General features: G+C 39.2%; 1 protein-coding gene across 1 annotated transcript in view; it reads right to left on the bottom strand.

Moving 5' to 3' along the window:
- The window catches only part of LOC132159557 (balbiani ring protein 3-like), a 286577-nt gene that overhangs the window by 26707 nt on the left and 242364 nt on the right, over window positions 1-17506 (bottom strand). Inside the window, exons 12-13 of the mRNA XM_059569101.1 lie at window positions 15768-15902; window positions 14114-14260 (exon numbers count right to left, since the gene is read on the bottom strand). Of these exons, the coding sequence (XP_059425084.1) occupies window positions 14114-14260; window positions 15768-15902 (282 nt within the window). The remainder of the gene's footprint in view (window positions 1-14113; window positions 14261-15767; window positions 15903-17506) is intronic.

Here is a 17506-nt window from a genome sequence, read left to right as displayed (position 1 = left end):
CATTATTGACACACTGTTTTCCTAATGAATGTTGTTCAGTTGCTTTGACGCAATGTATTTTGTTTAAAGCGCTATATAAATAAAAAAATAAAGGTATAGTGTGATAGGTCCGAATCCGAATCCAAGGATGTGAACAGCTCCAAGTAAAACATCATGTGTTGTCATCTTGAAATCACAGTGACTACGACATGCCGTGAATGCAGCTTGTGATTATGGGTTTGGCGGACTGGACTTCTGGAATCAATTCAGTAGGCTCAATTTACTTTTGGTCAATATCAAGGTTTTTACAGTGGTGTTTATGACACTTTATATTGATGAGGATATAGTTTAATCCATATAGCTTTTGCTGATTTAATTTGTTTGTGCAGTGTTTTTTCTACTGTGCCTATTGAAAAGTTTGACTGTAGAAGGTTTTCTAAAAAAATCCAGTATGTTATTTGTTATTTATCTGCATATAATCCTGTTGAAACAAGTTGGTCTTGTGGAGCCAGTTCATGAATTGAAAATAGGCCCCTTCTCCAGCCCTGTTTCTAAGTATAAGGTATTTTCCTGATAAAATAACCTATAGAAGGTCAAAATTCCTAGAATTGTCGAAATTCCTGCTGACCACATATTCACGTAAACATGGTTGGTTCCAGTGGTGCAATTCCTGGGGTGGGGGAAGTGAATTTAAAATTAAAAATGCTTTATTTTTGACTATACAATCTCAGTTTCTAACGCAGCTTCTTCAGTCTGCTGCCATCAGTGAGGAGACTGTGGAGTCTCCAGGCCAGAACCAGCAGACTGAAGGACAGCTTCAATTATCAGGCTGTCAGGAAGCTGAACTCGCTGAACCCCCCTCCCCCCATAATTTGCTGTTATACTCCATATAACTCCATATACAAGCCAGAAACTAAGCCTTTTTTTGCACAGGCCTATCTGAAGGGTTAATGATCCCACCTAGTGATCAACTGTAAAAATAACAAATTTTACCTCTTCCCAAAAGGGAAAACCACAAACAATCAAGAATGCATGATTATATGGTGTCATGGCTTTGCAATCAAAAAATGTCGTTATAATGGAAGTCAATGGGGCAAAAACAGCCACCAACAACAAATTAGGGAGAAAAAATTTAAATCTAATGCTGCACAAAAACTAAAAATGCATTAAAGCCAATGTTGCTACTAATCTTTGACATGCCCAAGACTGTTATAAAAAGTTTTTAAAAAAATTCAGCCACAATTACTTTTATATTGAAAAAAAGTCATTTTGTGTGTTTTTTTCCCCCAAATTAGTGACATCATTTACATTTACATTTACATTCAATCATTTAGCAGACGCTTTTATCCAAAGCGTCTTACAAATGAGAACAATAGAAGCAGTCAGGACAACAAGAGAACAACAACAGTATACAAGTGCCATGACAAGTCTCAGTTAGTCTAGTATAGAACGCATAGGTAGGTTTTTTTTTATTTTTTTATTTTTTTTTTTTATTAAAAGACAAGAAAAGGAAAAGTGCTAGTGTTAGTTGGTTAAGTGCAGGCGAAAAAGATGAGTCTTTAGCTGTTTCTTGAAAATGAGTAAAGACTCAACTGTACGAATTGAGATTGGGAGGTCATTCCACCAGCTGGGCACAGTCCAGGAAAAGGTCCTTGAGAGTGATTTTGAACTTCTTTGGGATGGTACCACAAGGCGTCGATCACTTGCAGAGCGCAAACTTCTGGAGGGCACATAAGATGCAGATGCAGGAAGGCCCGCCAGGAGAGCATTACAATAGTCCAGTCTGGAGAGAACAAGAGCTTGGACAAGAAGTTGGGTTGCTTGCTCTGACAGGAAGGGTCTAATCTTCCTAATGTTGTATAAGGCAAACCTGCAGGACCGGGTAGTTGTAGCAATATGGTCTGTGAAGCTTAACTGATGATCCATCACAACTCCTAGGTTTCTAGCTGTCCTCGAAGGAGTAATGGTTGATGAGCCCAGCTGTATAGAGAAGTTGTGATGAAGCAATGGGTTAACTGGAATCACCAGGAGTTCTGTCTTCGTAAGGTTAAGCTGAAGGTGATGGTCATTCATCCAGCTAGAGATGTCACTCAGACAGGCTGAGATGCGAGCAGCTACCGTCGGGTCATCTGGTTGGAATGAGAGGTAGAGTTGGGTGTCATCAGCGTAGCAGTGATAAGAAAAGCCATGCTTCTGAATGACAGATCCTAATGATGTCATGTAGATTGAGAAGAGAAGTGGTCCAAGTACTGAGCCTTGAGGAACCCCAGTAGCAAGGTGGTGTGACTTTGAAACATCACCCCTCCAAGACACACTGAAGGATCTGTCAGAGAGGTAGGACTTAACCCACAGGAGTGCAGTTCCAGAGATGCCCATCTTTCTGAGGGTGGACAGGAGAATCTGGTGATTAACAGTGTCAAAAGCAGCAGAAAGGTCCAGTAAGATGAGTACCAAGGATTTTGAAGCTGCTCTTGCTAGTCGCAGGGCTTCAGTAACCGAGAGCAGAGCAGTCTCAGTTGAGTGGCCACTTTTGAAGCCAGATTGGTTGCTGTCCAGGAGGTTGTGAACTTGGCAATTAAAGGGTTAAAATCTTGGATTTTTTTAAAAAACATTTGGTAGTTTTGATCAGGACTGAAGTTGATTAACAGATTTATGCAATAAAATGTTTGAAAAAATATGAATCTGACACATTTTTACAGCAGTTTAAATGAGTGGATGTTTTCATCCCGAACATAACGAAAGGGTTGTGAATTTGAACAATGCACAAGGGTTAACCCAACATCACCCCCACCCCCCCAATAATTTTTCTTTTTTTAATTTGTCCATTTTAAAATGTGTTTTAATCAGTGTTTTGTATGAAAGGGTTTTCTTTGACGATAAATGCTGATCTCTAAACATCTAAATGGCCAGTGTCCAGAGTCTAGAACCAACCAGTTCCACCACATCTGCCAGGATGTTCCTTGAAATCCTGAGGACCTTGATTAGCTGGTTTAGGTGTGTCTAATTAGGGTCAGAGCAAAACACTGCAGGTGGTCCTCCAGGAACTGAACCTCTGTACCTCTGCACTAAAGCATTTCTCTTTATACCTTTTGTATTTTTCTGAGTTTTAAACAGGTAGTGCAAAACACACTACACGATTTTAGCAATCTTATAAAAACACTCACTCAAAAAACACTCAAAAATGTCACTCTATACAACATGGATCTAAAGGCTACAACGTGTGGAGACTGTATGATGAGAACATCTTCCCTGCGTTCCATTCAGAAGGGCTCATCCCTATGCCCTAATCCCTTCAAAGAGTTTACCCTCTGGAGTGAGAGCTTCAAAGGGTTGACGAGTGTAGGGGACCAAACAACTGTTTCTTGAAGTGCCCTTCTGCGTCATCATCATACACCAACACAGAGACACCACCATCATGCAAAGAATCTGTGCAAAGGATCATGGGAGCCCAAAGTGTCCATCATTTGTACCCTTCAAAATGCTTCATTTTGAAGGGAAATTTGAAGTGGCCAGCTCTGAGCACTTTGGTTTGGAACGATCCTTCAATATGGTGGCCATGTATGTTTTCACTCCAAAGTGCCCTTCGGATGGCGATATATCCTGTTCGGAACACACTGCTACTGATCTGTACAATATGATGCATGTTACTAAAGAAGAATAAAATGTCATCAGCATGTGCTAGTGGTAAACAAAAAGAGCATGATAAATCACACTTAAGCAGTTGTATTTTTGTGTGTGCTTAAAAATTGGAAACAGCGAAAGTAGATTACAGTTTGAGGTAAGATGTTTGATGTTTCAGTGCCATTAGGTGTTAATTTCATGTTGCATTTTTATTGGCTGGTCAGTAAACATCAATCATACAAGCAAACACACCGTGCCATGATCATGATGTATTTTAAGCTAACTTTAGTCACAAGACCATGACCGTTGAACTTCTTGACTTTAGAGCACAAATTAGTAGCCACAGTCACAGAAATCACCACAATCTTTTTTCAGTTTTTATTCATATGGTAGTGTGTTAGAGTTTTTTTTTTTTTTTTTTTTAAATAAAAAAAAAAAAAACAATATATTTTTTTGTTTGGAGCTTTATTGATCCCCGTGGGGTAATTAATTTAAGCTTACATGGTGCCTCACATAAAACACTTGACATACAATTAAAACACCTAAAACAAAAGAAGAGAAAAAAAACTAAAATAAAGTCACCTATGTGTGTTACATAACCGTATTGCTTCAGGCACAGAAGTAAATTTATATCGATTAGTAGTGCATTTAATTGCTCTTAAACGTCGCCCCAGGGGCGTCCACTCAAAGTCCAAATGCAGCGGGTGAGTACTATCTCCTAATATTTTGTGTGCCATCCTCATCACCTGCTTTTCATAATAGGAAGCATAGGCGTCGATTTCGGGGGGGACTTTCAGATTTTGTCATGAGTCATTTTGTACCCACCACTTTTTTTTTTTTTTTTTTTTAAACCTCGAGTTCAATTTAGCCGTTCTGCTGCTGCGCTGGCTACACGCTTTTCTGTTCATTAAAACTGCAACAACTGTAACATTCGGATACGTTCTAGGTTGGGGGAGGGGGAGGGGGAGTCATCGTGTCACTGTTATTATTTTCTATCGCGCTTCTTTTTTTTAAAGAATGTTTTTCAAATGAGTTGACAGTTTGGAATGGACAGTGAACGAGCGGGAACGAGGCTACCTAGTCTTTGCTGGGATTGGCCAGAATTTCTGGCGAATGTATCATAGACGAGCAAGTCATTTAGCCTTCATACAATATCACAAGGTTGCATCCTAGTGCCATGGACTATAACATATCAAAGTGATAACCTGTAGAACAAATGGATGTTGTTGTACACACAGCATGGGTCTGCAGACCATTGACACAAAGGTAAGACGCGATAACTTATGTTTATTAAGATTTGCTGGTATTATGGCTAGGTCTTGTGCATTTGCACACAAGGGATCGGCTGTTTTAATTCTTCTCTTGCAATTAATGTTACGTTAGACTTCCTTAGCCACCAACTTAATTAGCTAGTTACGGTTTGCGTTCATACAGCAAGTATTGGGGGAGATGATTGTTGAGTAGTCAGTATCTTGTTTAATTATTGCTTGAATCTATTGCTGAATTCTGGAATAGTTGTGATGATGATGATGATGATGATGATGAGGAATGGATCAAGTTTTAGTCAAAATGCCTGATGTAGATTGGATGGATGCATGTTGTTGTGAATTGAGAGCAGTCAGATCATGGTGTGATAGTCAATAGTGTTCATCTGTGCTACACTATTTTTGCTTTTTCAATCTTGATAAAATTTGTAGTGCTTAAGTTGTGTTGTGTGTAGATATGGTAAATTGTACTGGGAATTAAATCAAATTATTACATGGCTTGGTTGAATTCCACTGTAGAATGAAGTCTGTTATTTCTTGATAATAACACCGTTGCCATGAAAAACAGAGCGTTGCTATGGACGCGGCAGGATTCTAATCGTAGAGACGGAACTATTTTCTTTAGGAGAAGCAATACAATCGTGTTTAAATCAATAAACTCTTTTTTAAATCAATATTTTGTGTCAAATTATTGATTTATTTGGTGGGTAGCCATGTAATAAGCGGGATAATGTAGAGCGAAGCTCGATTTTGGGTTAGATTTTTTTTCCCCGTTTTCAGTGGTTATAACAAAGCAACATGAAAGAGAAATTTGGTAATCATTGTTTAGGTACATTAAACCACGTCATGGCCATGTCATATTGTCAACATGGTACTTATATGATGATATGAAGCAGATTAGTGGGTCATATATCATATGTCTAATGCTTTGTACGGCTTTCTTCTTCATAAAACGAGTCGGACATCATCACAATTTTGTATACATTTTTATTTATTTACATTAATAAGATACAGGACGTCTTTCAAAACATGCATCATTGTACCCAGCACTTCTGAAAATGCACTTCTGAATGCGTCTCTGTCCCCACCACATTTCAAACCAAACTGACGCCCATGATAGGAAGTAAGGCTTCTTAAGGGGAAACCCATGATTTTAGAGCACGTGCTAACAATACCTTGCAACCGATTTTAGTTTTTTATAGACAATGAAGAAAACCAACAAATAAAAAAAAGGACAAAATACTTTCAACAAACTGAATTGTAAAAAGACTTAAGAACAACTTTCTGTACATTAAAAGTATTGAGTTTTCTCAGCAAAAACAATCTTTGATGTGACTTTTTGATGATTACCTCAGAATTCTGATCAGACTTTAACTGTCAAAAACCATACCCAGGTACTTATATTGTTCTACTTCTTATACATGTGTGCCATTAATGACTATCGGTTGAAGTGCTAATGTCCTCCTGCTAAAATTAATAATCATCTCTTTAGTTTTTGAGACATTCAGATCTAGTTTCATATTACTACACCAAGAGATGAAATTGTACAAAACAGAACCATATTCCTGATCTGAATGTGAAAGCAAGGAGAGCAACACAGTATCATCTGCATATTTTACCAAGTAACTATTATCTTGCAAACCCTGACAGTCATTTGTATATAATATAAACAAAATAGGAGAGAGCACACACCCTTGTGGGGTACCTGTGGAGATCCGCTGTTTTCCAGATGACGACTAAGAGTATTTATCAAGAACAGTTTCGCATCATCTACGCCTCTATTGCCACTATACTGTATTATATCCCCTGCATCGTGATGCATATTGTATCAGCAAATTCTTAGCGAAAACACAGACCTGATGAACACTGAAACTATTCTGTTCAAGCTTCTTCAAAGTTTAGTGTATGATCATCAGCTTATTTACGTTTTCAATACCCGAAAAAAGCATGCAGTTAAATAACAATACAATGAGAATAAACATGAAATCATTTAGATCATGGGTGCCCAAACTCAGCCCTAGAGGGCTAGAGTCCTGCAGAGTTGTACAAGTTAAACACACCTGAACCAGCTAATCAAGCTCTTACTAGGTATACTAGAACCTTCAAAGCAGGTGTGATGAGGCAAGTTGGAGCTAACTTTGCAGGACACCACCCTCCAGGAACGAGTTTGAGCAACCTTGATATAGAGATACAGTATACCTACAGATAGTATATATCTAAAAAATACATATTCTGAGAATTAGCTCTTTTGAACAAAAACCGATGTTTTGAGATCATACTGTATGACCGTTCGACGGCGGTGCACACACAGTCCTTCACTCGGCTCACTCTGTTCTACATATTCTACAATCCTGATAGTGAACTCTAAACCACTCACTATCTATTCCATCATGAGTACTTCAACGGTCAAGGACTATCGGAATAGAGTGATGGAGCAATCGCCAATAAAAAAAAAATGTTTTAAAGATCCCATCATCATCAAAGAGGATCTCGATGGCGCAGTAGCTAATGGTATCAAGCTAGCACTTAAAGAGCAGCAAAGTACTTTGGACACGGTTGTGGTGTCGACAGTAAGAGATGTGATAAATTCTGTACTGTTCCCGGCATTGCATGACCTACAAGTGGACATACAAGCGACCAACAACTATGTAAAAGAGCTAAAAGCAGAAGATGAAGAAGCAGCCACCATGTGACCGGGTAAGTTTAAGAACTAGCCATCGCGTGACTGGGTCGATTCCGTTCAAGCAGCTGCATGTGAGTCATGAATCTGAGAAAGCAGCTAGAGCAACTTACAATAAAGTGATGAACATGGAAGATAGGAGCAGGATAAATAACGTACAACTGGTGGGGGTACCAGAGGGGGCAGAAGGCTTCAATTTCCACTGTATTGAATAAATACCTTAAGTTGCCACTATAATAATGTTGTTTGTTTTCTTCTAAAAGAGACAAAAAGTAATCCGATCTAACAGTTTTTAATGCTTTTCTGAAGGATAGGTTACTTTCCGCCAAACAATACGAAATACCTCCAGTTTTGTTTTCCACCAGCTGTGCTCCATTTTCCGGGCTGCTCTCTTTTGGGTGCATGTGTGCTCATTATTCCACAGTTGGCAGACGGTTTTCCTTAATCTTCTTTAAGTGTAAAGGAGCAACTGTATATACATTTCTAGAAAAGAGAGAGTTCATAGTTTGATGAAACTTACTCTTATGAAAAATAAGTTTATTCAAGTGTGGTATTAGTATTCTTATTTTAAACTAAAAAATTTAAATATACTTGACATGCAAAAAGTCTAAATATATTTTTCCATATTATAAGGTAGAGGGTGCTAGTACACATCTTCCGTACAGAATTTCCAAAAAAAAAAAAACAGTGAGGAAGAAAAAAGAAACTACCGATACGAACACATGTCATCTAACATGATCATCTGACATGAAACAGCTTCAACACTGTAACGTTATGGAATAAAATGTCAACCGACAAAGAGGTAATATTTTCAGTCAAGCTTTTGGGTGTTGATCGACTCCATCTACGTTTTGATTATCAAGAATAGCAGATCCCCTGTTCTTTCTTTGGATGTTTTGTATGTTCAGCTACTCATATAATATATACAAATTAAAACCTAAATAGGGACATAATAGTATACTTAAAGTATGATGTCACTTAAAGAAAACTTATGAGTATACTCTTGCAGTATAAAACAACTAAACTAGTAGCTTACTGAGACTATTCTTCAAAGTTCACTTTTGGTATAATTGCCATACAAGTTACAAACATAGAAGTAAACTAGTTGTCTACTCAAAGTTTGCTACTTTTATACTTAAAGTATACTTAAAAGTATACTTTTATATACTAGAAAGTGAGCCAATTTAGTCACAAGGAGTATTGAAACATTACACTTACAAGTATACTACTAGAACACTAATATTTGTATACTTGCTACATATAGTATACTTAAAAATATATTGGAACTTTACTTGAGTATACTTAATAAAATAAACTTGGAGTATACTACTTTTTGGTAAGGGGAGCACATCTACAGTAGGTTATAATCAGTGATCATATCATTTACAAAAAGTGCTTTCATAGAAAGGGACCTAATATTCAATAAGCCAAGCTTTACCATTTGTTTATCGGTGTTGCATCTATTTTTTATTTGTTGAACCTCAATTAAATTGTTACCTCAATTAAATTGTTTTGGACGTTTTTTGTATTTTCTAGTTCAGGGAACAGACACAGTCTCTATAGTGTGATATCTAGGTGAAAGAGTCTCTATGTGCTGAGAATTAACTGACCTCTGTGACATGAGGCAGCTAGCAAACGGTCGGTTTAGCCAGTCTGTCTGCTTCCTGACCTGGGCCCCAGTCAAGTAAAAACTCTAAGACTATGTGCCATATTTCTAGAGAGAAGAGTGGCGCCACCCCAGAAGGGTGGTCTGCCCCAAAAGCTTGTCCAATTGTCTATGAAACCTATGTTATTCTGCGGGCACCACTTAAACATCCAGCCGTTGAGTGATGACAATCTGTTATGTATCTCAGAATCAGAATCAGAACCAGAATGAGCTTTATTGCCAGGTATGTTTACACATACGAGGAATTTGTTTTCGTGACAGAAGCTCCGCAGTACAACAGAATGACAGCGACAAAACATAAAACACATAATAAAAGAATATAAAAATACAAAAAATACAAATAAGTAGATAAGAAATGACAATATACAAATTGACAATTGTAGGCAGGTATATTCCAAAAATGCAGTTATGTATGTACATGTATATTATGTGCAAAATTTAAGTGTATACTAAGTATGTGTGTTAGATAAATTAAGTGTATGTGTATATAAATATAAAGTGTAGTGTGTTCAGTGTGTATCAGCTGTTCATAAGATGGATTGCCTGAGGGAAGAAACTTTTCCTGTGTCTGGTCGTTCTGGTGCTCAGTGCTCTGTAGCGTCGACCAGATGGCAACAGTTCAAAGAGGGAGTGTGCTGGATGTGATGGGTCCAGAGTGATTTTAACAGCCCTTTTGCTCACTCTGGATAAGTACAGTTCTTGAATAGATGGGAGAGTTGAACCGATGATTCGCTCAGCAGTCCGGACTACCCTCCGTAGTCTTCTGAGGTCAGATTTAGAAGCTGAGCTGAGCCAGACAGTTACTGAAGTGCAGAGGATGGATTCGATGATGGTGGAGTAGAACTGTTTCAGCAGATCCTGTGGCAGGTTAAACTTCCTCAGCTGGCGAAGGAAGTACAACCTCTGCTGGGCCTTTTTCACAATGGAGTCAATGTGAATGTCCCACTTCAGGTCCTGATAGATAGTGGTGCCCAGGAACCTGAATGACTCCACTGCAGTCACAGTACTGTTCATGATTGTGAGTGGGGGGAGTGCAGGGGGGTTTCTCCTGAAGTCCACAGTCATCTCCACTGTTTTGATCGTTTTAAGCTCCAGGTAGTTGAGAGTGCACCAGACAGCCAGCTCTTTAACCTCCTGCCTGTAAGCAGACTCGTCACTGTCCTGAATGAGGCCGATGAGTGTGGTGTCGTCTGCAAACTTCAGGAGCTTGACAGAGGGGTCAGTAGATGTGCAGTCATTATTGTACAGGGAGAAGAGCAGTGGGGAGAGAACGCAGCCCTGGGGAGCTCCGGTGCTGATTGTACGGGTGCTGGATATGTATTTTCCCAGCCTCACTAGCTGCTGCCTGTCTGTCAGGAAGCTGTTGATCCACTGACAGACGGAGGTGGGCACGGAGAGCTGAGTTAGCTTGGGCAGGAGGAGGTTTGGCATGATCGTGTTAAAAGCCAAGCTGAAGTCCACAAACAGGATCCTCACATAGGTTCCCGGTCTGTCTAGGTGTTGCAGAACATAATGCAGTCCAATGTTTACTGCATCGTCCACAGACCTGTTTGCTCTGTAGGCAAACTGAAGAGGATCCAGCAAGGGTCCAGTGATGTCCTTCAGGTGGGCCAGCACCAGTTTTTCAAATGACTTCATGACTACGGATGTTAAAGCCACAGGCCTGTAGTCATTTAGTCCTGTAATTTTGGGTTTCTTTGGGATGGGGATGATGGTGGAGCGTTTGAAGCATGAAGGGACTTTGCACAGCTCCAGCGATCTGTTGAAGATCTTTGTGAAGATGGGGGCCAGCTGGTCAGCACAGGATTTCAGACAGGCTGGTGTAACACAATCTGGGCCTGGTGCTTTTTTCCTTTTCTGCTTCCGGAAGACCTGGCGCAGGATGGGTTGCAGGAGCTGTTAATGGTGTGAACGGTTGTGTGGAGAGGCATTCAGGGTTGGTTGCAGGAGCTGTTAATGGTGTGAACGGTTGTGTGGAGAGGTGTTCAGGGCAGGTAATGGGTGTTCTTTCAAACCTGCAGTAAAACTCGTTCAGATCGTCTGCCAGTCGTTGATTCTCCACAGTGCTGGGGGGTGGTGTCTTGTAATTGGTGATCTTCTTTAGACTTTTCCACACTGATGCTGAGTCGTTCGAAGTGAACTGAGTCCTTATTTTTTCAGAATAATTCCTCTTTGCCACTCTGATCTCCTTTTCCAGTGTGTATTTAGCCTGTTTATACAAGACATTGTCCCCCTTCCTGTAAGCATCTTCTTTGGCCTGACAGAGCTGTCTGAGTTTTGCAGTGAACCACGGTTTGTCATTGTTGTAATTTAGTTGAGTCTTGGTAGGAATACACATATCCTCACAGAAACTGATATATGATGTTACGGTCTCTGTGAGTTCGTCCAGATCGGTGGAAGCAGCTTCAAAAACACTCCAATCAGTGAGGTCAAAACAAGATTGTAAATCCTGCTCTGCTTCATTAGTCCATCTTTTTACAGTCCTTAATACAGGTTTAGCTGATTTTAGTTTCTGCCTGTAGGTCGGTATAAGATGAACCAGAAGGTGATCAGAACGTCCCAAAGCTGCTCGTGGAACAGAGTGATATGCATCCTTTATTGAGGTGTAACAGTGATCCAATAGATTACTGTCTCTGGTGGGACAGGTAACATGCTGTCTGTATTTTGGCAGTTCACGGGAGAGATTGGCTTTATTAAAGTCCCCAAGAATCATTAAAACAGAGTCCGGGTGTTGTTGTTCTGTCTCTGTGATCTGATCAGCGAGTTTCTGTAAAGCCAGACTTACTTGCGCTTGCGGAGGGATGTAAAAACTCACCAGAATGAACGAGTGAAACTCCCGCGGCGAATAGAACGGCTTGCAGTTGACAAACTGCATTTCTAGATTAGGACAGCACATCTTCTTTAACACAGTTACATCTGTACACCACCGTTCATTGATGTAAAAGCATGTCCCGCCGCCGCGCGATTTCCCCGTTGATTCTGCGTCGCGATCCGCTCTGAACAGCTGAAAGCCCGGCAGATGGAGCGCGCTGTCCGGTATAACACCGTGAAACACAGAGCAGCAGAGTGTGTGAAATCCTTTTTTGTCCGAGAAAGCAGAAGGAGTTCGTCCGTTTTGTTGGGTAGAGAGCGTAGATTTGCCAGATGGATGCTAGGCAACGGCGTTCGAAATCCGCGCTTCCTGAGTCTGACGAGCGCTCCAGCTCGCTTTCCCCGCCTGCGCGTCCTGAAGCGTTTGATCAGCGCCGCTGCTCCTCCGATAACAATATTCAATAAAACGTCTGAATAATTGAAATCCGGAAAAACATCTTGTGGTGCGTTCTGCCGAATGTTCAGCAGTTCATCCCTGGTGAAACTGATTGCAGGAATATAACTAAAGACAGGACAAACTAACAAAAAGACAAAAACGCAGAGCACGTCACGGAGGCAGCCATCCTGTACCGGCGCCAAGATCCTGTATCCTGGTAATGAGATTACCCTGGTAATCTCATTACCAGGTTAAGCAGGGAGGGGACCAGAGCATATTACAGTGTCGGACATCGTACTTGCAAGTTCACACACCTCTTTAATGCTACATCCCACTCATTCTCAGTAATGTTTAGGGTAAAACCAAATTTATTAGGCATTAAGGTTTACAACATGAAAAACCCCAAAAGCAATTATGATATAATCATTGCTCAGATATAACACAAATCATGAAATTGTTAGTACAAGCAGATTCCGTAGGCAAAAAAAAAAAAAAAAAATCCCGACATCATTAGTGTGAAGAAAAGAAAATTTATTTAGATTTAGATTTAACAACAACAATGCACACACACAGAACCTTACAATCAAGGACTTCAAGGAAAGACAATCAAAGACTTTTCCCCGTGGATACATTGGTAAGATATCTGCATGCATGTCCACAAGTGGTTGGGCAAGACTTCTGTCTGGAAGGACATTAAACATGGAAGCGTTATTATTTGGTTTGAGATATAGACCATGCTTCACTGCACATGATTAGTCCGTTCATTTAGAGGCATTCAAACATGTTACAAAACACTCATCACATGCAAACTTTAATTTTATTGTTTTATTGTTGTTCCAGGTATTATTCATCTATTTTGGAAAGCCATGCGATTACAGTGGTGCAATGGGCCAAATTCAGTTACTTTGACATTTCAAATGATAAAATACTCAATGTGTGTGTTGGAGAACAAATACCTTAAAATGCAGGTGTACATAAACTTCCTCCACATATAGAGCTGCAGCACTTCTCATTTCCTGGACAGTCAAAGTCACTGACACACAACTCTTCACACGGTCCTCTTAATCCAGCCAAAGTCATTGGACACACTCCTGGCTTTTCTGCTACACAAACACAAGGAAACCAGATCACAGAAGAACCATAATGGGGAAAATCTGACCAATGCATCAGTATAGCAGATCTTTAGGTAGAGCCGTACACCGATGTCCACATCCATTGCTGCAGCATTTCTCATCATTCGGACAGTCACCATCATGAGAACACAACTCAGCGCAAACACCTTTTATTCTGGGAGTTGTTTTTGGACACACTCCTGGCTTTTCTGTTACACAAACATGCGACAAACCTCATCACTAAACTTCTCGCTGCATTTGGGGATGAAAAAAATAAAAAATAAAACACACATACTGCTATATTAATACCTTTATATGGAGCCATACACTGATGTCCACATCCATTGCTGGAGCATTTCTGATTGTTTGGACAGTTACCATCATGGGATCATGATTCAGCACACACTCCTATTTTGAGGTTTTTACCTGGACACACTCCTGGCTTTTCTGTTACACAAACACATGACAGAAACCTCACTGAATGCCTCACTGCATAAAAAAAGACCTGCCACATACACCGATATTATAAAATATAATAAATACCTTTATATGGAGGCATACACTTATGTCCACATCCATTGCTGCAGCATTTCTGATCATTCGGACAATCACTGTCATAGGAACACGTCTCAGCACACACTCCAAACACCATTTTTTTAACATTGTTTCTAGGACACACTCCTGGCTTTGCTGGTCCAACTGACGTACAAAACATGATAGAGAAAACATATAGACTGAGAAAAAAAAAAAAAAGCTGACCCACACCGATATTTTATTATTTAATATACAGGTGCATCTCAAAAAATTACAATGTTGTGAAAAAATTTATTTATTTCAGTAATTCAACTAAAATAAATTCAGTGCTCACAGACTGGAGTAGTTTAAGTCTTTGCTTCTTTTAATTATGACGATTTTGGCTCACATTTAACAAAAACCCACCAATTCACATCTCAACAAGTTAGAATATGGTGACATGCCAATCAGCTAATCCTTTCGCAAGGAGGGTGAGCCACAAACATTAATTGCCAAAGAAGCTGGCTGTTCACAGAGTGCTGTATCAAAGCATGTTAACAAAGTTGAGTGGAAGGAAAAAGTGTGGAAGAAAAAGCCGCAGCATTATGAGGATTGTCAAGCAAAATCGATTCAAGAATTTTTGTAAATTTCATAAGGAATGGACTGCGGCTGGGGTCAAGGCATCAAGAGCCACCACACACAGACGTGTCAAGGAATTTGGATACAGTTGTCATATTCCTCTTGTTAAGCATCTCCTGAACCTCAGGCAATGTCAGAGGCATCTTAGCTGGGCTAAGGAGAAAATAACTGGATTGCTGATATTGGTCCAAAGTCCTCTTTTCAGATGAGAGCAAGTTTTGTATTTCATTAGAAACCAAGGTCCTAGAGTCTGGAGGAAGGGTGGAGAAGCTAATAGCCCAAGTTCCTTGAAGTCCAGTGTTAAGTTTCCACAGTTTGTGATGATTTGGGATTCAATGTCATCTGCTGCTGTCAGTCCATTGTTTAAAAAAAAAAAAAAAAAAAAGTCACTTCACCCTTTTACAAAAGAATTTTGGAGCACTTCAAGCTTTCTACTGCTGACTAGCTTTTTGAAGATGTTGATTTCATTTTCCAGCAGGATTTGGCACCTGCCCACACTGCCAAAACCACCAAAATTTAAATGAGCATGGTGTTTGTGTGCTTGACTGGCCAGCAAATTCACCAGGCCTGAAACCCAGAGAAGCTATGGGCTATTGTCAAGAGGATAATGGGAAACAAGAGACCAAACAATGCAGATGAGCTAAAGGCCACTGTCAAAGAAACCTGGGCTTCCACCTCAGCATTGCCACAAACTGATCACCTTCATGCCACACTGAATTGAGGCAGTAATTAAAGCAAAAATAGCCCCTACCAAGTATTGAGTACATGTACGGTAAATTAACATACTGTACTTTCCAGAAGACCAACAATTCACTAAAAAAAATTTTTATATACATTTTTTTTTCTTATGACGTATTCTAATTTGTTGAGATCGTGAATTGGTGGGTTTTTGTTAAATGTGAGCCAAAATCTAAACTTAAGCTACTTCAGTCTGTGTGCATTGGATTTATTTAATATACTAGTTTCACAATTTGAGTTGAATTATTGAAATGAATAAACTTTTCCACAATATTCTAATTTATTGAGATGCACCTATAATACATACCTTTATATGGAGCCATACACTGATGTCCACATCCATTGCGGCAGCATTTCTGGTTGTTTGGACAGCTACTGTCACCAGAACACATCTCAGCACACAGTCTGGGTCCAAGGGGTTTTGGACATGATCCTGGCTTTTCTGTTGTTATACAAACATGATAAAATTATCCAAAATCAATATTTGAGCTAGTACATAACCAGCCAGTTTTTGAAACTATCGCCTTACTTTGGCCTGATTCACAACAGTTAATTTATAATAATAATAAAAAATCTAATTTGAGTGGTATGGGTAGGTTTTCAGGGGAAATTTTGAGCATGACACGGCGTCATTACGTCACGTCTGTAAACATGAAAAAGTTGTCCCTGCTACTAGGCTATCACATGTGAGGATCCTGCAGATGGCGGAACTTTTAATTATAGTCTATTCCCACAGCAGCTGGAATAATTAAATTTGAAAAAATCAGATGCAATACATGGTGAAAAGTCTTATTTGGGTTATATATTCCAAGACATAGGCTAGAATCTGTGATTACTAAGTACAATGAATATCCACATCAGTGCGGCCTAAGGGTTAGAGAATTGGACTTGTAACCTGAAGGTCACAGGTTCGAGTCTCGGTGCTGGCAGTGTGTGTGTGTGTGTGTGTGTGTGTGTGTGTGCGCACTTGGATGGGTTAAATTCTGATTATGGGCTAACATACTTGGCAAATGTCATGACTTTCACCTCAAATCAGATTCATCTGTGCTAGATCAAAACCCACACATGGAATATAATTCTATAAGGAACTGCAATTCCAGGTTTTCAAACATATATGGCGAAAAAAGAGGCAAAATTTACAGACTGCAGCTTAAAGTATAACAGACACAAATTTATCTGTATCAAATCAAAGTAGATAAAAAATCCACCATTTAACCCTAAACTGTTTCAAAGGCAAGGAGTGACATTACAACATATAACCTACCTCACAACTGGTGGTGTATAGTAATGCCAACATACAACATGGACATCAGTCCATTTTTATACAATATATACACAAATAAATACTTATACCATGGCCACTACACTTTAAGCATTTTAAATATATGGAAGAATATATGGAAGAAAAAAAAAGGAGTTCAGGAGTCATGGCATACATAATAAACCTGGTAGCCAAATGAATGGATCCATTTACTGTAAAAACAAAAGTACATAATTGTGTATCTATATAACAATAATGCATATTTGTCATAGTTTTTCTTATAATGGAAGAAATATAAACAAACACCTTAATCTTAATGACTTATTTAAACTACAACACAAAGCTTAACTTTCACCAGACGTCTGTAAGTTATAATTAGCTCCCATGCTAAACTGAATACTAAGAGTTTTTAAACAGGTAAAGTAGGCTACAGAGCATTTGGAAATGTAACAATAGCACAGTAGTGATGGCATACATACCTGATGGTAACACTTTTTCCAAATCAACGGCTCCTAAATGAATAAATAAACAATGCTCATCTTTCTCATTTTTATGTTCCTTGCAAGATATATATATATAATATATATATATATATATAAACTTTATTAGGCTATTCAAACTACGCCAATACTACACTGTATATTTATATGCTTTGACATGTCCCTTAAGTCATATTTGTATTTATTTACATATTTTCTTTGCGCTGTGTAATAAATTTAAAATTCCTCACCTGTGACAGGTCCTTTGGCAAGACACAATAAAACAGCAATCAGCGAACAGGACAC

This window comes from Carassius carassius, chromosome 16 (genome assembly GCF_963082965.1).
Source record: "Carassius carassius chromosome 16, fCarCar2.1, whole genome shotgun sequence".
Taxonomy (NCBI): domain Eukaryota; kingdom Metazoa; phylum Chordata; class Actinopteri; order Cypriniformes; family Cyprinidae; genus Carassius; species Carassius carassius.
This window is presented reverse-complemented; position numbering and strand designations above follow the sequence as displayed.